The sequence below is a fragment of the Pygoscelis adeliae genome, unplaced genomic scaffold (genome assembly GCF_000699105.1).
Source record: "Pygoscelis adeliae isolate BGI_AS28 unplaced genomic scaffold, ASM69910v1 Scaffold3, whole genome shotgun sequence".
NCBI classification, from domain to species: domain Eukaryota; kingdom Metazoa; phylum Chordata; class Aves; order Sphenisciformes; family Spheniscidae; genus Pygoscelis; species Pygoscelis adeliae.
In genome coordinates this window covers 2,135,590-2,159,788 of record NW_008824446.1, presented here as the reverse complement: position 1 = coordinate 2,159,788, position 24,199 = coordinate 2,135,590, and the positions used below count along the sequence as shown (strand labels likewise).

The 24,199-nt window shown below is 36.3% G+C and overlaps 1 protein-coding gene across 1 annotated transcript in view; it reads right to left on the bottom strand.

Annotated features, from left to right (window-relative positions):
* FMN1 (formin 1) overlaps positions 1-24,199 on the bottom strand; it is a 147,321-nt gene that overhangs the window by 99,546 nt on the left and 23,576 nt on the right. The window contains exon 3 of the mRNA XM_009320985.1: positions 22,344-22,405. Within this exon, the coding sequence (XP_009319260.1) occupies positions 22,344-22,405 (62 nt within the window). The remainder of the gene's footprint in view (positions 1-22,343; positions 22,406-24,199) is intronic.

Sequence of the window (24,199 nt, the reverse complement as noted above, 5' to 3'; positions counted from 1 at the left end):
GAAACAAGAAGTCTGACAGAGGAATGGTGTGGGAAGAAGGCTGGAGGGACAGAAGATATGGGAGGAAGGCTGGAAACTAAAGCTTAGAAAGCCACCCTATGCAGCATGAATGAACATGATTTATTCCTGAAGAAGGGTACAGGATTTGGAAACCTATCAGAGTAAAATGTCTGTATAAATTTCTGTATAAAATGAAAGCAAGACATTACAAAGAACAATTCGGGAGATGTTCATCAGCGTGTTTCAGATATACAGGATAACAATTTTTTTCATTTGAAAAATGCATTTGCCATTCTGCTGATTTGTTTAGAAGCCTGGTTGCCTGCTTCTCAACAATATTCATATACAAAATTGGGATTGTATATGTAGATTCAACACCCAACAGACTAGTGCAAGGAATACATTTTTCTACTCCCCTGAGCATTTCACTTTCTTGCAGCATTAATCCACTCTTTCAGAGAGTATATCAGATTAAGCCCTCAGGCCTTGGCATGTAGAGGATGTCTGGCTTCTCATTGTGTCAATGACTCTTGCCAGTCAGTCAGTGACATTATCTAGTTTTTGTAATGTATTCCTCCCTCTCCTTTACACACACACACACAAAATTGATACTTACAGCTGCTTAAATTTCCACGACATCAGATTACTGTTACAAATAATAGATTAGAGGCAGGTACATTCAGTAAAACCTTGTTACTATTTAATCTTCACATTGCCAGCTTGAAAGAAAATATACGTATATAAATAAATGTACTGTAAAAGCCTTAATGTGCTGAAATCAGATTTCAATCATAAATTTGAAAGTACATCCTGAGTATCTTAAGCCTAATCCACACAGCAATATGCTACTGAAAAAAATTGCCTTACCTTGGTACAATCTTGCATTTATTATCAATATTCATTATGCAAACAATGCTATGCTAGTATGCTGAAGAACACTGTTAGAATTGAGAATTGATAATAATTTTGTCAGGCAAGGAAGTGGTCTGAAAATACATGCTATGATTCAAAAAAGAAAACTGCAGTGCACATAGCCGCTGAAGGGACTGATCAGTAGTACGGCAATTCTAGGGGAAAAGGATCTGCGAAGGACAGCATATCACAAACTGATCATGAGTCAACAACACCATATTAGAATATATAAATAGAAATGTCATATGCAAAAAAGTAATCCTTGTGCCCTATTCAGCTACTAAGAGCTGTGTGTATGTTCAGTTTAAGAAAAATGCTGTCCCTGTCTTCATGATTACTACTATTGAAATCTGGGGCAGCTCATTCGGTATTAATTTTCTAGGTTCAATCTACATTGCTTTTTGCCTCCACCTCACCCTTACTGGATAACACCCCCCCTTGTTTCCTTAGTTTATTTCTGTTTCTATTGCTGAAGAATACTTCCACTGTACCCTTAAATTTACTTTGCAAGATGTAATTCAGCTTGACTGTTGTCAACTGTCCTTTTAATCCTATGCTTTTCTGACCTCTAAAACTAGTCTTCCTGACTGATGTACTCTTTTTCCATTCTTCCTGTACTGGGTTTGCATGGCAAGGTTTTGGTAGTGGGGGGGCTACAGGGGGCTTCTGTGTGAGAAGCTGCTAGAAGCTTCCCCTATGTCCCATAGAGCCAATGCCAGCCGGCTCCAAGACGGACTCACCGCTGGCCAAGGCCGAGCCCATCAGCGACGGCGGTAGCGCCTCTGGGATAACATCTTTAAGAAAAAAAAAACTTGAGCAACTGCAGCCGAAGAGAGGGGTGAGAATATGTGAGAGAAACAACTCTGCAGCAGAAGAGAGGGTTGAGAATACGTGAGAGAAACAACTCTGCAGACATCAAAGTCAGTGAAGAATGAGGGGGAGGAGCTGCTCCAGGCGCCGGAGCAGAGATTCCCCTGCAGCCCATGGTGGAGACCATGGTGAGGCAGGCTGTGCCCCAGCAGCTCATGGAGGTTAACAGTGGAGCAGATATCCACCTGCAGCCCGTGGAGGACCCCACGCCGGAGCAGGTGGATGTGCTCAAAGGAGGCTGTGAACCCTATGGGAAGCCCATGCTGGAGGAGGCTCCTGGCAGGACCTGTGGAGAGAGGAGCCCACGCTGGAGCAGGTTTGCTGGCAGGACTGGTGACCCCGTGGGGGCCCCACGCTGGAGCAGTCCGTTCCTGAAGGGCTGCACCCCACAGAAGGGACCCACGCTGGAGCCGTTTGTGAAGAACTGCAGCCCGTGGGAAGGACCCACATTGGAGTTCATGGAGGACTGTCTTCCATGGGTGGGACCCCACACTGGAGCATGGGAAGAGTGTGAGGAGGAAGGAGCGGCAGAGACAATGGGGGATGAACTGACTGAAACCCCCATTCCCCGTCCCCCTGCGCTGCTGCGGGGGAGGAGGTAGAGAATTCGGGAGTGAGAAGAAGGGAGAGGTACGGGGAAGGTATTTTAAGATATGGTTTTATTTCTCATTATCCTACTCTGATTTGATTAGTAATAAATTAAACTAATTTCCCCAAGTCAAGTCTGTTTTGCCCATGACGGTAACTGGTGAGTGATCCCTCCCTGTCCTTATCTCAACCCATGAGCCTTTCGCTGTATTTTCTCTCCCCTGTCCAGCTGAGGAGGGGAGTGATAGAGTGGCTTTGGTGGGCACCTGGCATCCAGCCAGCATCAACCCACCATACTTCCATAGGCTCTCAGCTTCCACAAAATATCCATTTTGAAGAGGCCGAATAAATAGGCAGTTCAGTCTATCCCTCTCCCTGATAAGGCTTATTTTGCTTCCAAATCTGCCCTTGCTTGGAACACAAGTGTCAGAGTTTTTGCACTTCTGATTCTGACTAAATAAGGTCCATGCCTATTTGCTATTCACGCCTCACCAGTACAGCTGTACTCACAAATGAGTTTCTTTAATTTCTCAAGGTTTGTCTGGTATCTGCCACTGGAATGTGCGTAATCCATTTTCCTTGAGTAAAATCACCTCACCAGAGCAAATGATCCCAGCTGACGCTCAGTTCCCTTAAACACAGACGTCTATATATAAGCTTAGAAGACCTGTATTACCCTTTTCCTGAAAATTTACTACTGTTAATGGGTAATAAAAGCCACACCTGGGAAAAAAAAAAAAATCACCCCTTTTACTAAAATACATGATATTGCCATGATACAAAGATGATTATGCAAATATCCAAAATATTGATACACTGTAACCTAGAAAATAAGAAGTTTTTGGAATGGCTTCCCGATGTCTTTCTGTCTTGTCCCCTCACACCCAGCCCTCTGCCCTATGACTCCAGTGACTTCCTTTTTGCACCTGCTAAGGGACTTGACACAACACAGAGAAAAAAGACAAGATGTTTTCTGAAATAATGCTGACAGCTCAGCCTTGGTCCTGTGAGACTCAGGAACACAGGAAGCATATGTTCAAAGGAAGAAAAAGCCCAAAAACTGAATCAGTGTACCGTACTTCTATTAACCATTACAGTCTCAGATGATAAAGCATGTATTTAATCACAAAAGAAAAAGACTAAATCCTCTCATTCAGAATGTAACATACAGGTTGTCTAAATGTCTTTGAAATGGTAACGGGGATTGACACAGACAAATCCCAATACCAATGTGACAGCTATTCTCTGTGCTCTGATAGGTGACAGAAAGATTACAGTCTTGTTTAATATAGTCAATTATAGTCTATATAGTCAATTAAATGCAATCAACTCAAGTGTATTTGTTGTGTTATTGCTTTATATAATGTGATTTTACATGGACAAAGACTTTCTAACCATGACATAGAATTACTTTGATATGAAAACTTTTAGAACAATTTGTATGTATGAATATGAGGAAACCATAAATCTCTACAGCAATCTACATTCAAAGATCAGTTGCTGGCTTGTTATTAGTCAAGACCTATTTGCACCATAAATGTTTAAAAAAATCCTGAGAGGTGTAACAGTAAGACATTAAAAAAAAGTTCTCTAAAACAGTGTTTAGAGCAAGCAATATGCAGAACTTTTGCTTTGAAACTAGCAAGTTGATGCTTCACTGTTAATGTATATTTTTTCACCCATGTTTACAGTGCAATTCTACTCTGAAAAGTGACTGTGTAAAAACGGCACATCTTTAATGAACAAAGCTGTTCTATGTCTATCAGAGACAGACCTCTTCTTTAACTGAGAAACACACACTTTTACTAGTTTTTACTCTAATTAGCCTGGAAAAACAACATAATAGAGAGAAAGTGAGCTCGATTTTATTCCCTTCTCTGACTTTATAAGCTGATTGTTACATCTAATTAGTTACTTTATGCCAAGCCATGAAAATGAAAAAAATGGGAACAAAGAAGACACAAAGTATCTAAGGATATGGTTTCTAGAAGTGGAAATGCAGGGCGGGGAGTGGGGGTATGGGGTAGGGTGTTAAAAAAAAAGAGAGAAACAAAAGAAAAAAGAAAAAAAGATAAGAATTATTGAGTTGCTGATGAAAAATATTTTTATAGACTTTACAGCTTTTTTTTTTCTTAATAGTATTTTGGTCATCAAAGTACTGTGCATAGAAAAGAGAGGAAAAACATTTTTCACAGACAGCCTCTGACTTTTTGTTTTTGTTCACTCTAAGTAATTTCATCTTCAGTTTTTGGAAGAGCTCACGATTTTTATTCTTGTATTGTGTTGACAAAGGAAAAAAAAAGTTCTTTTTTGTTAAATCTCTGTCATTGAAGAAACATACATTTGTTTTAAATTTTAACAACAATCAGAGATTTAGCAAAGGATTTCTCAATGAAAAAAAATTAAACCTGTGCCAAATGACATAAAAATCAAAATTCCTCTCTAACAAATACTTCAACAAATATAATCAGTTACATATGGTATATCACCATATTCAAGGGTACGCAGTAAGGATTATTCTTATACCTCATAGTAAAAAAGTAAGCTAAATGATTGGCCATTCTCAAACAGTCCCAGAACTCTAAATATTTGTATAGGCTGTGTATACAGAGCCCAATTATCCTTCTAATTTAAAAATATTAAATACATACTTTTATAGAGGAAACATAGCAAAAGTAGTTGGGAGGAAATTTGACCATAGCAGGTATACATAACATTGTTTTTCTATATATTTTTGAATATTTAGTTATTTAACAATTATTGGCATTTGGGTAGTTAAGAAAGAAATACAGACTTATAGCCAGTAATTCTGGAGTACAAAATTATTGGTATATCACATCATTAAAATACACCGAGTTACACGGCAACATATAGAAGTTTTTTAAAAAGATTATGTGCATTATTACTTATATATAGGACTACAGATGGCTTAAAATTCACATAACATTTTAAGCACTAATTCACTTCAAGTTTGATCATTTAAATATTTACTGTGAGAATATATATCATGTTTGATATGTTATGAAATACAACTTCTGATTTAACAACACCTGCAATTACTTGTAAAGATTGATTTGTGATTATTTGAACAATTACTGTTTCTACAAGGATATAGAATGAAGAAGTCCTCAACCTCACGTTACTACAGTTAAGTAAAACCTATAAATAGACACCAAGCATGTAGCTATTTGATTACACATTTAAAACAAAAGATATTATTCTTCCAAAAACTAAGTTGCACAATTATTCAACACTGTAATTAAATTGCATTTTGACATGCCAAATATCATTAAACATCCAAAAACCAAAGCAGATATTTAATAGCTTAACTATTTAAAACAGAATAATAAAAATCTCTATTTATGAAAAAGAAACCTAGATGATCAAGTTGTATATCCTGTATTAAGAATTTTAATAATTAAGTATTTGAGTATATCAGTTAACACATTTGGAATGGCTCAGAATGCATCTTCCATAATAACTTCCTTACTTAATATGTTACAGCCATAGTTAACAGATGGATTGCTATATTTAAACAATGCATATTCATATAACGAGTGAAGTTGTTAAAAGCTCTGTTTCATTGTAAAATGCATATTACTGTGAGCTTAAAGAAGTTGTTACAGAAAGTGTAACAGAAGACAGAAAGCTTGATGTAGTTAACATGTCCAGCCTTTATAAGACTCGTATTTATACTATCTGAAGGTCTGACTAATGTAAAAAAAGGATTGTCAGTATAACTGCACAAGTTGTGTGAATTATCTACCAGAAAGAACAAAGTAATGCCATCAACCTGGAATTTTGAATTCACTCATTAATTTCTCCTTCTTATGCCACCAAACCAGATGGATACAAAATAAAATAAAACCTTGTATTTCTAGACTGGAATAAAGGGAAGGAGATGGTCATGAAGTTTTACTACTTCTTCCCTTTCTCACCTTTTTGAATGTACTGAAATAATTGGTATGATATACTTCATTTCATCTTTTTCCTTGTCCTGTCTGGAAGAAACACCATCTAACCAAGACCAACTTCAAAAAAACAAACAGGTAAATGAACAACTGAATGAATGTATGAGAAAGTAATACACTCAATACAAGTAGGTATTTAAAGGCAACCTAAGGAAAAATGATTTTTGAGAAATGCACTGTGTTTTGTACTCTGTCTGCTGTTATTTCTGGTATTTTCTTATTCTTTGTTAGAAAAACTTCAAAACCAGCAAACTGCACTTCTCAGAATACAGAAAATCAATGAGAAACTGAAGGTATTAACATAATAATATCTACTCTCTCTAGTGCAAAAACAATCAAATCAAGCATGGCATTTTTATAGTGAGTATTTAAATTAACATATTCTTACATTTTCTTGTATGTTTATATGTTTATAATATTATTCCAACTCATTGTTCCAGTTTCAGTCAAAACTATTCTTGATGTAGCCAGTAATATGTTCTTCATGCCACTTCAGAATGTTTGCATTTATAACACATTTTGAATACTTCTTTTCTATAGACTCGGTTCTGCATACAAAATTAAGAAATGTTTATTAACACCTTGAGCTACTCTTCACTCTCTTCCCTCTGTATAGTATGTCAGTTGTATTACCCCTTTGCTTTGCTCCCTGAACTAATTTCCTAGCAATTCCCAGTGCTGGTTTTCTCTTCGTCTTTCTGATTTCATCTTCTATGCATATTCAACTGTATACTACACGGGAAATGTGTCACTGAAATGATTATATTCATTATAGGCTTGTTGTCACACTTCACTTTTATTATATTACTATAAAATGATTCTTCTCCTAAATTAAATCCCATTCTTTAGCAATTTGATTCTTTATATATGCTTTCTGTCTTCTCTTCCTCCTCTTCACCATTTTCCAGGACCCAGAATCACTAATTGCCAGGCTACCATCCTTCCCATTACAAAGCCTGTGTGCCTGTCTCCAACAAGAAGTGCCTGTCAAAAGATTTGCAAGCTTTTGGCCAGTGCATTTGTACATATTGAGTCTAGTGGCTCTATAAAGACAATAAATAAGAAATAGCTGGTTTGTTTTTTTTTTAAATATATGTACCATAAGTTTAAAAAAAAAAAATCTACAACTGGAACTTATTAAGTAAGTCTGCTGACAATGGAATATAGTGGGAGTGGGAATTGAAATAGCTCATTCTTTCACACTAGTGCTAAGCTTTCAGTGACCATGTAAGTATAAAGGTAACAAACACACCTCCACTTTTGTCACTATAGGAAGAGTATGAATAGCCATGCAAAGCAGATCTATGACACAAGGACTCTGTAGCTGTTTTCTGACCAGGACTACGTATTTCAAGGGACTATTCCATACCAGATACAAACCACCCCTTGCATTATGGACTGCACACAGTCCTATGTTCTTCTAAGCTTCAGCATTTCCTCTTCCAGCTGTTTGTGGACCTTCGATTCTCTCTTAACGTTCTGTTCTCTTTTCCATGCTCCTCATTGAGTGATTTCCAGGTTGCCTTAAATTTTGCTTTCCTCATCCTGGTTGCCTTGTTTCCGCTCTGTAAATGTTTCTGTAAAATTACACTCATCTAGGTTTTGTTTCCTGCACATATACATATCCTCCCCTCAGTCCTTTCCCTGTTAATAACTACCATCCAACCATTTTTGATTACACAAATTAACTCACCTGGAGAATTTTGTTATATAATACATGGCTCACAACAGCTCATCTCTAGTCCTTGCTTTTCTACACCTGTCCTGTTTACATGTAACTTTACTCATATGAACCCTCTTACTAAGAATAAATCCCCCCCCGCCTCCATAACTTCTAATCAAACACCCAGATAGAACCCTTGATGTGTCCTTGAAATTTCTTGGTAATCTCCCAAAATCCTGCAAACATTATGAACTCCAATATACGGAAAAGTATCTCTAATAATGTTCATTGTACTCCACAGCATACTCCACATTTATGGATCCTATTATATCAACTTCAGCACCTGGTAAGTTATGTACTCTACTGTGGCATCTCTGCACTCACAGAGAAATCTCACTGTAATCTAAATCCTTCTTGAATCTGAGATATATATATCAAGCAGAAAATTATTAATGCCTTGGATTCACTAACTTCTTGCCACAGGCACATTTGCTAAGCAATGTCATCCCTTGAGATAAATGATAGCACCTCTAAAAAACTAGACTAAATATTACTTAATAAAGCCAACTGTTAACAACATGTGCTTAAAGGGGTAAATTTCAGGTTATTAATAAATAAATAAATATTAACAGTAGATAATTTAGCATTTTATGTAGATTTTATATGTTTGGTAGGTAACTTATAAAATTCCCACTAATACTAAAGTTTCTGTTCATTTGAATGAATGTTTTTAAAAAGAATAAAACCATGAAAATATTCAACTGACAAAAACCAATACAAGCCTGCATGTATCTCAGGTAGCAGTGAGAAGGGAATACCACACAAACTAGAATTTTGCAAGTAAGTAGTGTACAGTAAGTAAGTAAGTAAGCTGCAAGTAAGCAGCTACAAGAGGCCATGTAACATCCAGTACATGTCATGCCATGCAGAAAGGGAGCGATCCTTGCAGAAAGTGACCATGTGTTGATTCTTCCTAAATGTAAGCTAGCTTATGCTAGGAAAAATAAATCTTACACAGTTTGTAAAAAAGGGGTAGCCAGCTAAACTGAGACCTACCTGTAAATTTCAAGGAAAACTGATACTGTCATGGACAATTCCATTGGTAAAATCTCTACATACTGTTAAACTCTGTTAAACATTTAAATTCTGCAGAATGGAATGAGGCAATTCAGCATGCAACACATCAATGAATGTAAATGATATATTACGTACAACTTCTCTGAGGCCAAGCTAATTAAAGAATGAAACCACACCATATGTTAAAAATTCATTTCAAACTTTTGTTGAACTAGGACCATGAACAACTAACACACAGAATCCAAACATGGTAACAACAGCCTTTCCTATCACAGACATTGCAGTTACTGCCCTATTCTGCTTCTCACTTGCAGCTGCTACCTCAGTCTTAGGACAGCCTAGGTTACTATGTCTGTATAGATACAAAAATACTAACACCTATGCTTTGTGGTGGTGTGCAAAAGATTATATCCATGGAGAAAAAAAATAAATTATTGCTATTCAAATACTTTAAAATACAATATGTAAAAATATAGACTGGTATTTAAAATTCTATTTTAGTTAATCACTTGTTTTGACGGAAATTTACTATAAAGAAGTTACAGTATTTCTCATTTGCCAGGGAAGTTATATGAATCATTACTTTTACTGATACATATAATGATTTGGAATGCAAAAAATGGCTGAAAAAAAGTTGAAGATGAAGTTTCGGTGACAAAAACTACAGAGGCAGTATGGATCCAATAAGAAAACTGATTGTAGTAGAGAGCAAGTTGTCTCTGATCTTGGGAGAATGTTTTTGGACACCTAACAGCTTTTTTATTACTGTGGCTGATTAAAATGAAAAGCCTTACTACTAAAATGTTCTTTTTGATGAGTTTTTTTGCCATGAACTATAGACCTTGCAGTCCAGTGGGATACAAATCCTTTGATCCTGTGCAGTCACATAAATTCAAAGTCGTAAAACAACATTGAATTTGATTTTATTAGTGTGGCTGATGTTGCCAGAATTGTAATGCAACCTTGTTTTTCTTCTCTTTTCCTCCTTTTCTTTTGGGGAGGGGGTGGAGAGGAAGGAGAGTTTACTGTCAACATTGCTTCACAGTATAAAGAACTAATTTCTTTGGAAACCAGACTCCAAGATTAAGCCATTATAACAAAGCTTTGTAACTACATAGGAAAGTAATGATATATATCACATTCTGCTAAGTTGCAACCAATGATTTGGTTGAAGCAAAATTCGAAGCAAAAAGCAATGTAAGTACAGCACATGGAAAATGGTAAGCAAAGATAAAGTTATATATCTATAGAAGGATAACGGGCAACAATGAATACTATTTTTCAATAGGAAATATCCAGCCAAATAGTACTATGAGTTTGCTATGAGAATAAAGTAACTCTACACTTTTAGAAATTGCAGATTTTCATTCTGTATGAACACAATTTTTGTCTAAAAATTCTAAGAATACCTACACTGAGGAGATGACTAGCCTCGCCACCAACACATAGAGAATTCACACATGCAATGAAAACAACTAAAAGATTTTGAGGTGTAGCAAGCCATTCACTTCCTAGCTATGGACGGAAATTAATTTTCTTGGGCCTTTTTGACACCAGATATCAAAATAACAACAGAGGTTCGATTTTACTTTAAGAAACATAGTCACCTAAAAGAGTAATTCTCTGATGCTTACAATTATCACATTCCTCACGTGTTATAGCGAGGGACCTCAACATGTCAAAAAAATGGATTGCTTGGTGAAACAGACCTTCCTTCAACATAGAATATATTATACTACAAAAAATACTACCTCTTTCTCTACAGCAAAGGAAATGAAGGCAGAGTTTAATTTCACATTCAGCTTCACATTCAGAAAAAAACAGTTTTCATTAAGTTATACGCTTTCAACAAAAGGACAAAAAAACCCAACCTATTCCTTTCCTCACAACTTCATTATAGAAAATATTTTTTCATATTGACAATATAATACTTGCCTCAATTATAATGATTAAAGAGAAGATTCAAACTGCAGATATCCTTGTCAAGGCAAAGTATATGAGGAGATCCTACACATCTTTTGTGACTTCTATCTCAGTTTAACTAGGAAGCTTCCAATTCTGCAGATACTATCATCAACTTTAGTGGTAAAAACAGAAGACAGTCTTCAAATATTCACCAATCAGGTAACATTTAGAAGAACACCCAACAGCGTGTTTATAACTAGTCTTCTTTTGAACGCTGTAGAGATGTTTATGCTACACTTAGCAGATAAAGGTACCAGTACACTTATCTAAGATACAGCTCATGAACTCCAGAGAGTCTACCTAGATAAACAGAAGTATAACATCAATTATGGAAATGACCCTGTAACTGTGTAAAAGACATACCTGCTTTAAACAAGTGTGGGTGCCAGAGCAACCTTAATTTTCTCCCTTTCCTTTTTTGTTTCCATGTAGCGCAGCTACACAGAAACTTTCTCTTCAACAGAACCAGTATCTCATTCAGTGAACATGATGGGAGTTATTCCAGACAATAATTACAAACTGTATTATGAAAACGCTGCAAGCTTTTAAGACTCCTGTATTATGTGTGCTGAACGAAGCATGGAACCTCAGGAAGAGACACAACAGTATTATAGTAAAGGCATGACAATGCTGACCTGGAAAAGCAGATTCTATACTTGCTCAAACTGCAAAGTTCCTGCAGGATGAGTCACAAGTCATTTTAGTCACTGTTTCTCAAGTGGTAACCAATGATACACCTTATTTTCTAAGCAACTATCTTGAGATTCTGGGATCCAATTTATAGTTGCAAGGTAAGTTAAAATTGAGCTGTGATATGAACATATATACAAACGTAAGCATCCCAATAAATTTGTTATACCTTAGGTCTCTGTGCACAAAATATGAATAAAAATAATACATGCCTATCTAAATACATATTGTAAAGTCCAATTTATACATATGAAACATCCTGACAAATTAAAACTTGTGACACTGGAAAATCCATAATGAAACTATCTGTATTCAGCTCACATTTTGATTAATAAACAAGGAAGGGTATTACTCACTGACCAACAAAAATAAAATCAAATATTGAATAGACTGCATTTATTCTAGGATACATATTCTGGGGGAAATTGTCCACTTATAAGTAAAACCTGTATCATGACGCCCAGATCCAAGTCTCTACAGTCTACCTCCTACAGTTTTCTGTCTTAGCTTCCAGACTACTTCGTTCCCCCTCCAGCTTGCTGGTCTCGTCCTAGTATCTCTTCTCACCATTTTCTACCTAAAGCTCCACCTCTCACATCTCTATACATCTTTCCAGCTCTTGTAGTCTGCTTCAAATTCCAGTGGCTTTTCTTTCACATTGCCTCATCATCAAAAAGGGGGTCAGGGGACAGGCTCCTAGCTTTCAGTTTCAAAGCATCCTTGGAAGGGTGATCCCCACCTAACCAAGAGTAACTTGTGGCACCCATTAATCAGTGGAACTTAGTTTTGCCCCAGTGTTATTTTATAACAACTTTGGTGGCTTCGATATCTTCAGTGGCTTTGTGGGAATGGCACATTAAAAATTTGGCCAGCACAAGAAGATGCAATCGGTACAATGAGCACTAGATTTGCAGTCAGAAGCTGCTAAACTCTGAAGTCTTTACTGAATATGAGAAAAAAATAGGTTTGTTTCAAAAGTTTTAACTTCCAATTTCAGATAGATTTTCCCTCTATCAGCAAAATGTTCATCCTTGCCAGATTTGTCCCTGTACTAAAGACAGGAATATTAGAGACAGAATTTTTAAACTATAGAAAATTATGTATTTCATTCAGAGAAATGGCTTACAATTATTAGATTCAAACAAATATCTAGTGTAGTAAATTTCAAAAAGCAGATAATTTTGGCAAGGAGGCATGGGGTACATGTTTTCAAAATTAAAATGGTAAGATAGCATTGATACTACTTAATTTTTTGTGGATTTTATACTCCCATGATCACCTTTCACTTCATTTCTCTTGTAGACAATTGTTTCCTATGTTACAGACGTCTTCCAAATCTGTCAAAATGTCATTGTGTTCACAGTATGTGTTCCACTTTATTCTCCTGAGTGCATAACATATTTACTCAAGGTTTTGGGATAAATTAACTTTCACAAACTATGATAAAGGCAGGGTTTTACAATGAATTTTTTTAGAAGAGTTTCATTTTAGCCCTAATTAAGCAGAGTGTTTTGTAATGTGTCTAAATTCAAGCAGGAGCTCAGTCTTGCTGAAGTTTTAAGGCTATAAATTATCTTGTTGATCTCTACACACATTTTAGCTATATAATACCATGTCCGTGTCCATGTGCTGAAACAGAGTTAAAGAGATTTTCACTGTATTCAATATATAGAATATGGTCTGTGGTAACTTCTTAAATAAACAGGAGAATCCTTGGATCAACATGTGGAATTAACAGCATTCCGCAGCTGACGTGAAGTCTAAACAATCCAAGTTCTTACAGTGAAATTGTATTGATGAAAATAATAGAGTGGCAATATAAGACATGGCAAGTAGCAGTGAAAAAAACCCAACACAATGGAAGAAAAGATTCTTCCTGGATATTCAAGCTATCTGGTAAGAAAACAATCACAATGTAAACATAAGATTACAGGAAAATAAGGATGAAAAGCACCCATTGCATCAAAAATATGGAAAATAGGAAGTCAATGGAGGAGAAGAAGGGGGAGAATTTTGCTTAATATAAGTATCAGAGCACAGCAGAGATACTTAAAACTTCATCAAGAATTTGATTATGGAGTATGACATGAATATAGGCATTACAATGTGCAAGTTTTTAAAACATAATTAAGCGCTGAACTGGGGAATATCTTCGTACACCAAGAAGAATCGTTCCAAGCTTCCTTTCTGAATGAAGATGCAATTGTCAACAAGTGGTTCCAAAGAGATTAAAGTACTTCTCGCTAGCTCTTTGTGTGCTTGTATGCACCCGGTAGAAAGTTATTGTTTTATTGCTCTTGTCCTTTGCTATCATTCCCTAGTCTGCTACTCCACCTTCTCTAGCACTGGCCATGCAAATTTTTCATTACAGGGTGATTTTTCTCCTGCTGGGATTTTTCTATTTCAGGAAATACATACATCTTTCTCCCATTGTCTGAGATCCTTAGGAGTACTGAAATTAATACTTTAATACAATTACACAGGATTTCAGTCTCTTCTTTCTCATATTTTTTATGCTTTTCTCCATCTTTATATTTTCACTGTCTCACACTGCAGAGAGGCTCCACACTGAACAGGGAGAATTCCTTCATGAGGACAAAGTAGTCAAAGTAGCCAAGAAGAAGGTTCATAAAGACACACAGTACACACACAGTGGTGAAACCATACATTTAGCAGCTAAGCACAAAAGACTGAAACATTTCAAGTTAGGCAAGAGTAGTATCAATAATTAACCACAAGCTGGGAGACCTTCATCAGTAACACCACATGGAAATGCTGAAAAGCCTGAACAGCTCATTAGGAAAGCCTGACTAATAAACCCTTGCTGACCTTGGCTGCTCCTTTGAGCTGCAACTCCACTTCACCAGACAGAAGCATACATGATACAGATTTTCTTCTATTTGTGCATGCCAGGACATGAAAATCCGGTGAAGAACACACAAAGCAGCTAGTCACCTTACAGATGCATTTCATCTTGTAAAGGTTAAAAACAACAATCTCAGCATCCTGAAGCAAAATTTTATCACCAAAAGTCAGGATGTTATCCACTTCTTAAATGTTGTTTTGTCAAGTACTGTGGCATATCAAAACTTTCAGTGCTATTCGTCATTGGCCCTCATATTTTAATAGTAGATTTCAAAACATAGTGACTTCTTACAAATTGTGAAATCCTTATCCTATGCAAGAATTCACATAGACACACACAAAACTGAGGGGGGGGAGCAGGAGTTAAAAAATTTCTGTTCTCCAGAAAGGAATGATAAAGATCCCTACCTAAGAGCATCCAGGTCAGAAATTTTTCAATTGAATCTGCTCAAAAAAATTCCATTTTGTTGTAATAGACTATCTACAAAAGAGAAGATTTAGACAAATTCAAATATTTTAAAATGTTTCCATTTGGTGTTAAAGCATCTAATTTCTGACGTTCTTTCTGAAGCTGAAATGAAATTTTACTTCTACATATAAGTAAAAGACATTTTAAATTGTCAAAATAAAAGTGAAATCACCCACTTCTATAAAAAAGTTTTTTTGATAAGCATTCTGGCATACAACAGCTTTCAACGCTATTCACCATTGCCTCCCACAGTCGAGTTACAAATTTCAAAATGTAGCAGGGAGAAGCAGCACCTTTTGTTATACTCACGTTAAAACTAAAGAGCAATGGAAGCATTCACAAATGGAAGCACACTGACCGTGATGAAAAGGAATGGGAAAGTGAAAAGACAAAGGGCCGGGGAAGGACTTGTGAAGCATGAGAGATGTAAAAACAGATTTGTGAAAGAGTGAAAAGGTCATCACATATGTAAAGCTTTATTACTTCACTCAGTAACTGAGAAAATGTTTTTACGCCTTTGTGGTCTTAGTACAAAATAAAAATCAATCATTTTGAAATTATCAGACAATTTTGACTGGTGCTATGACTTTCCCTTTCATGTTCCTTTTTCTTCCACATTTTTCAACCTTTTTCCGTGGCATTTTGAGGCACTAGTCTTTAATCTCAATTTATGATATGAAATTGTTTTCAAAGTTAAGCAAGTTCTTCTGTGAAAAGGAAATGACTTTCTACCCGCTTCCACATTTCAGCTCTGGAAACCTTCGCAAAAATGCAAAAATGCAAACATTACTAAGGAGACCACAAAGGTCACTATGAACACCCCATGATACATTCTTCTCTAACTGAGGCCAGCCTGTTCTTTCATAATGTCACGGGCAGTTATACACCAACTGCGTTACCATTCACTATTTCTTAAGTTTCAATAATATGTTCGTAACTGTGTTAGATGCAACTACAAGTATTTCTTTCTAAAATTTACAATGAGATTCTTTGAGAGATGTAGAAATATTATTGTATTATATAATTTTTATTGTACAATTTACAAGCCATGTATAGTCTATATTTTGTTATCAAATGTCTATTATTATTTCTTACAGAGTATATTATATAATGTGCATCATATAATATATAGTAATATTATTATAAAAACCTGTGATTAGTGGCTAAAGACACTATTATTCTCAGTTTGGGAACATGTAAAAGATGTAGTGAGTTGATGGAAGCCTAATAACCTCTGTCAGAGAGAAAGATCCATGCATAGGGTACAGAGTTATAGGACAGCTTAGGACTTCCGATTCCACCTTCCAAAACCAGTATTTAACTTCTGTGTAACTGAAGATGGAAGGGATATTTGGTACCCTTGTGCTAAAGGGAGGAAGGAGAAATTAGGGAAAAAACTTAACTTTTTTACTTATTTTATCAAAAGAACTTACAGAAAAAAAAAATACCCTTGTGCAGCTATGTGTTGGATTAACTATTAAGTACTGCAATCAGAATATTCTCTTCAAGTTAATTCATTCCTTTCAGAAGTCAGTAGTCCATTTACAGTATTTTGATTTAATGTTAAGTCATTGTCATCTACTTAGTTGATTATTAGATACTGTAGACTTGGTTCGGTAGGGAAAAATACTATTAAGGTGATGACAGCTACTACTTATCTATTGAGCAACTTCGGTTCTAGTTCCATAATGTGCAAGCTAATTTCTGACCTAAAACTAAGACTGTGCCAGATCCACAAATAGTGGACAGGATGTTATCACCACACATACTCTTACAGTTTAGAAGGAAGTATGAAATTTGCACACATATACAGAAGCTGTGACATGCTTTGGGAACTTCTTCTGAAAGACTTAGCTGACATCTAGCGGCAGGAGCAGGAAAAGTAAAAAATTCAACAGTGGAGAACAGAAATAGTTTAATGTCTTAAAAATATATCATTCAATTTTTTGTAATTAATAGGTGAAAAAATCAAGAAATGCTTTGAACACAGCAACTAGTAAATGTAGTTAAAGGTAAATGGGCAAAACTAAGTATTTTTCTCTACTATATTACCTTTTCTAAAGATTATCTTCATGTGGATGATTCAGTTGAATTATGTACATTTATGAACCCATTAAGAGATGTTATGAGTTATTCTGATTGTTGTGCAATATGATATGGTACAGATTTATCAATAATTTACTTGGTGTAATACGTGTTATAATCTTAATTTAATGAATATGCACACTACATGACTAGAAATGATTTCAAGTGACATCAAAAAAAAGAACAAAGTTTCAAGTTACTGTGATAACATAAAGACGGCAACATAAAATCATAGAATCATAGAATCATAGAATCATTAAGGTTGGAAGAGACCTCCAAGATCATCGAGTCCAACCGTCAACCCAACACCATCATGCCCACTAAACCATGTCCCTAAGCGCCTCATCTACCCGTCTTTTAAATACTTCCAGGGATGGTGACTCAACCACTTCCCTGGGCAGCCTGTTCCAATGTTTAACCACTCTTTCAGTAAAGAAATTTTTCCTCACATCCAATCTAAACCTCCCCTGGCGCAACTTGAGGCCATTTCCTCTCGTCCTTTTGCCAGTTACTTGGGAGAAGAGACCAGCACCCACCTTGCTACAACCTCCTTTCAGGTAGTTGTAGAGAGCGATGAGGTCTCCCCTCAGCCTCCTTTTCTCCAGGTTAAACAACCCCAGCTCCCTCAGCCGCTCCTCATAAGACTTGTTCTCCAGACCCCTCACCAGCCTCGATGCCCTTCTCTGGACACGTTCCAACATCTCAACATCCTTCTTGTAGTGAGGGGCCCAAAACTGAACACAGTATTCGAGGTGCGGCCTCACCAGTGCCGAGTACAGGGGCACGATCACTTCCCTGCTCCTGCTGGTCACACTATTTCTGATACAGGCCAGGATGCCATTGGCCTTCTTGGCCGCCTGGGCACACTGCCGGCTCATGTTCAGCTGGCTGTCGACCAACACCCCCAGGTCCTTTTCCTCCAGGCAGCTTTCCAGCCACTCTTCCACAAGCCTGTAGCGCTGCATGGGGTTGTTGTGGCCTAAGTGCAGGACCCGGCACTTGGCCTTGTTGAAGCTCATACAGTTGGCCTCGGCCCATCGATCCAGCCTGTCCAGGTCCCTCTGCAGAGCCTTCCTACCCTCGAGCAGATCAACACTGCCGCCCAAAATAAACAGAATACTGTCATTCACCCTCTCCCTCCAGTGATTGTTTTACATCCTTCAAGACCGCTACATTCACTGCAACTTCAACTGTCTACAGAATCAGCACCAACCCTTTTAAACTGGTGGTATGGGTAAAGCTCTGGTTGTACTCTTCTGAAATGAACATAGCAATAACAAATCTTAAAGAATAAAAATCCATTAGGAATTTCATTCACATAGTCAAGGAAAAAAATAACTTCCAAAAGAAACAGTACAGAAGTATAGGACACTTTCTATTGCTAAAGAATAAACAGATCACTCACTCATAAGCCACTATGTACAGGTTTCAAGGGACAGATTCTGGATAACTTTGCTTGCTTTCACCTTCAGAGCACGGTTTAATAATTTTTTTGAGAACTTTCCCCTACACATACCTTCCAGGGCTCCTAAAGATTTTTCTAGGCATTTTAGGAATAACAAAGAATAAGGGTCTCACTCCTAATCTTTTACAGAGAAGGTATGATGATCAACCTTCTTCATAAATACAAAATATGGGATTTGGATCCGTTTGCAAAAGAACTGGTTCAGAGAAATTTCTGTCTGTAGGTTCCTTCAGTGCATAGTACAAAATCACATTTAACCCAAGCATTTCCAATAGTTGGGATATTTATCACCATATTTTTTTCTGTTATACACTTAAAGAATAAAATGCAACGAGTTATTACCCTAAATCACAACACAATTTTACTTCCCTGTATGTTCCCATATGAAATTTTATAATGTAAAGTTCCATATGTACAGCAGTATGTAGTAATTCATATTTTTCACCTTAAAATATATCTTTCCCTTCCTTCAAATAATGAAAAACCACAAGAAAGAGAGTACACAGACAATGTCTGGCCTTCTCTAATGCATTCCATTTTTACCAGTACAAATGCTGGTAACATAAAGAATGAAAAAAAATCATGTCCCTTTGCTGTTATATTTAAATATTACAGACAAGCGATTTCAGGGAAAAGCAATAATTTTTAAATTAATCACAAAACCCAGGAAAAATTCCTCTGAAATTAAAGACAAAATAATAAAGGCTAACAACAGAGATGTGGAGAAAAAAATTCTGTTCTTTAAAATGTTTGAACATCAGTGACACAGGAGAAAGAACCTCTTAAAGTAGACAGGCTATAAAAAAAGGGGAAAAAAAGTTTGAAATTACACCCTTTAATTTAGAAAACTACTAAAACTTAGAAGCAAAACTAACAAATTTATGATTTACCAAAGCAGCAGGACCATGTAGCAGCAGCACCTGACTCTCAGATTTCACCGACTATAAAAAATAACATGCTGCGGTAAGATTTGACATTCTCTTCACAAAATGAATAACTGAGCGTTGACCTTCTTTGGACACAGGACATATCAAGGATATAGGAATTTAATATTTTCAGCCTAAATGTTTTTTAGATTATTAGTCTGGCACTATATAGAAATTTTCACATGGCATTCTACACATTCCAGAGAAATAAACAGCTCCAAAACAACTGTACAAACAAAAAGGAGGTATCTATGACAGTTCACATTCTAGTACAAGGAATTCATTGTCAAGGACATACAGAAAAAGAACAAGAACACTACTCAGATGGCATAGCATTCAGAAGTCACGGAAGCATGTGATACTATAATTTATTCATCAGTACTATATACCATAACCTGTGTGCAAACTCTGTTTCAGGAAACTCTTAAAACACTAATTGCTGGAAATGGTATACTAGGGAAACATTTCTCAGTAATTTAGCCACTATGCATCTTTTATGAACCTGATGGTTCACACCAGGCTGGGCTGAGGTCCAAAAATCAAGCAGTACGCTGTAAGGAAGGGGCATGGAAGCGGTGGTAGCAGAAGCAACAAGGAAGAGACAATGAAGACACTCAGACTTGCCAAAAACCCCAAATCAAAACAAAAAGCACCATACAGGAGGAAGACATTACCCTTACACTCTGTATTTCTTATATGTGTTTTCTAAGCACCCACTGCTGGTCACTGCTGGAGACAGGGTACTTGCCTCAGCTGGCCTTCAGTATAGGAAGCTTTTATGTCCTTCAATATTGTAAAATGAAAAATCACGTTATATCTCGAATCATCAGTCTTACAAACTTACAAACAGAACTCTGTGCAAGGTCTCCAGTAACTTACGAGTAACTCCAAAATGGAAATCCAAAAATCTTGTTTGAATTCTGTCATGCATACAATAAACATAAGTATTATTTTTCTGAATCAATTATTTTTCTGATCATCATGATGTAGACCTTACACTTCACTGATGTTACCTAAAAGTCCTACAAACCATTCATATCACCATTTCTGGTTTGCCTTTGGAACTACATAGTACAAGAAAAAAACATACCAAACATGAAAATAATCGCCAAATGCATGCGATATAAGCAAACATGATCTGTATTTCATTGCTGCTAAGAATGCATAAGTCTTCTACTAATCATGGACAGCAAATATTTGCATTTTAGCTCATTTCTAATTATATTTACATAGATACATAAAATGGTGAGATTTTATGGTGCTGAAAGTTACCTCACAATTTCACTTTTCTGGAAACAACCCACTCACATTTTCCTTACTAAACAAGATAACATATAAACACAATTAATCATTAAGACATGATATTTGAGGATAACTCAAATAATCCAGATAAAAAATAATAATCTGATTTAAAAGAGAATGTTTATCTCATTGGAAGTTGACAAAGGAGACATATACCCGTCTCCTCTGCCTCTACTGTTTCCAGGGTTGCTGGAGATGCACAAACACATTTTTCTCTTTCATTGAGATTATGTATTCTCTGATATACCCCCTCAAAATGAATAAATCCCCCTTGCATCCACCTACTGTTCTTGTGTGGGAGAGTTACACTATTATTTGTAAGAGTTATTATTAATAACATTTACTGTACATTACTGTTGTATTTACTTTAGTGCTAGCTTGCATTTCTCTGTGCTGAATTTTAAGAGATGCTGCACACACCAGTGACTCTTTGCCTGTCCTGTCCACTCCACAAGCTGCTACCATCATTCCACCCCTGACTACTCAAAGACCTCACCGAGCTTTCTCAACTTCGTAGGTTTTATGTCCATTATGTCCTGGCCTTTGTGCAGAGACAAAGACATAAATACTCTGTGTAATACAAATACCGTACTTGTACTAGTCTGATGATTCCTATATGTGATCTACCTAATGACATGGTCAATGTATCAATATACTGGATTCTCAGACTCCCCGTGTTAGTAAATTTGGTTTTTTCCATTCTAATTGCCTTAACGATGACAAAGAAATATGGAATGTTTTGTACTTGATGACTTGTATACTAAGGATTTATAATATGGACCTGTATTAGAACACATTGCAGCTATGCTTAAGACTATATCACAATTGGTGAGAAAAGGAAGATGCTGTTAATTTTTCTTTAAACTAAGACTGCTCAGCAAATTCACTTTAAGTTATACTGCCATTTAAGTATCCTGCTTTTATGATAAAAACACTTCCTTGTAATATTTCACTTTGCTTAGCAGAGTCAATCATGCCAAGGGAAAGTGAGTTCTAATATTAAACTTTGTTATTTCTGATTTTGACAATTAGACGGTTGGTCAAGTTTACACTTACAAAACCAGACATCAATAAAGAGTGTGCAATACAAAATTTCAGAGTCTCACAAATGGAATTACCATGCTTATTTTTCAGTCTAAAATTACAGAACACTGCTTGTACAGAAGTATGTTTCACTGAGAAAGAGTGAAAATGCCTTAACATAATAAGCAAAAGTAAAAGCACTGCACTGCTCAGTTAGAGGGCAGAATTTAAAAGTACAACAGTAAGCAAAACTACAGGGGGGAAACATGTAAAACTGCTTTTTGCCATCATATATGAGTACATGTATGGATTTTAACTAGATTAGTTTTAACTGAGTTGGCAGTCAGCTGAAAACAACTTTTAGAAAGAAACAATTCTTAATATTTGATGAAAAGTATATGTTTGCACTACTTAAATCTGTAAAATGCACTAGAGTCAGGGAAAGAAAAAAAAAATCATTAAAAAAGTATACCTTTAATGTTTCAATTTCTTCTTTGTGTTCCCTCTTTAAATGCAAAATGGCAGCTTGGTACTCTGTAAAAATGAAAAAAGTACATTCCATTAGAGTCAGAAAACAATGTGCCATCTTCAGCATAGTATATTTCATACAACACCACCGGGTCCAGAATGCAGATGTAGGCTCTCAAATAAAAGACCTTTTACAATGGTGATGGAAAAGAAAATCTGAACACAGTAATTAGCACTATTTTCTAAGACGACATAACCAGATTTTTCATGTTGTTTCTGAGAGCAAAGGATAAAGCAAAGAGGTCTTCCATGCTGAGAGGGGAAAATGGGGGGAAGATACGTCAGACTGAAATAACAGGAGGAAACTTTAGTTCTGCTTAGCTTTGCAGGTAAATGTAGAGCTGATAGGATATTATGTCATACACATGCATGCACACACACACACATGAATTCTAAAAAAACATGCATTAAATACAACTATTTAAACTGAACTGTAGACATACAATCACTATACACAGGCAAATTGGATAAAAGAGCAATCACAAGTACAAATGGAGACCTGGAAAAGTACCCAACAGCAAGAGATACAAAGGATTCTTTGTCTTAATCTATCAGATGAAGATTAATTATAGGGTTTAAGTACCTTGACAGGGTACTAAATAGCTCTTCCATTTAGCAAGAATATAATAAAATCCAAAGGTATAACATGAAAGCATGAAACTTAAAGCCAGAGAAATTTAAATCAGCAATGAAAAAATGAGGAGGCTGGGCATTGATTACACAGGTTTAGTGATGGCTGTAATGTTAAGGTGTAGATTCACCAAATGGACTTCTAGAACCTGTGTCTCATACTATGGTTTCCTTTAATCCATACCATGGCTACATTTGGCCAGACGAAGAAAGAGAAGACCTTTCATTACAACTGCGTAATGATTTAAGAGAAGCCTTTCTTCTGTAAGACATTGGCTCAGAAGCTACAGCCCTCCTAAACAAGCAACTGGAGTTTATTCTTAGACCATCAAAGCCCCACTTCTATCTGCTTCCAGATCAAAATTAATCCAAAAGTGTATTTCCAGTTCCCTGGCCTGGCTTCTGCTTCCTTGACTAAAAAAGGAATCAAATCCTAATTTAAACAAGGATTGAAAATAGTCCAAAGACTTTAAATTTTACTGTCAATGTTCTCTAACACTAAGGGGTTTGTATGGTCCTTGGAACAGTAGAACCAATAAAACAGCATTAGAACATCAAAGCATGGACCAAAGCACCAGATCAGCCAAATATTCCAGTGCTTAGGCACTTTTTTTCTTTTTTTTTTTCTTTTTTTTTTTCTTGTGAGCACATGGAGAAAAGTGGAAAGGAAGATAACCTTGTTATCACCCTGAAGTCTGTACGATGAGGAAGCTTTTAATGCAAAGCTATTTTTTTGAAATGCAGGGGAAGCTATATGCAAGCAGCTGAATCAGTATACAAAATCAAAAGGAAAAGGGATTGATATTTTACAAGACTCAAAATAAAAAACTTGCGTGATTCCAACTACTAATAGTATCTATCTAAACTCCTCCTTCCTCCTAATGGGCCTCTACTTAGAGCTTTCCAGCATGGGAAAATTGCCTGACTGTTCTGCTGGAATCATAACCAGTTAGGTCTATGGACTTTTAGATTTTCTGCTGTTAATTCCTTTGACTGGTTGATATTCCCTCTGGACACAGGCTCTGCTTATCCATTCACCTACACAGGACTTAACAAAACAGCTGCCTCAGGTCCCCAGAAAAAGTGACCTTTCTGGCACCTCAGCTGGTTAAGCACTCACTCAGTTTGCAGGGCATGAAGCTTATGAGCATCCTGACTTGAAGTTTAGCT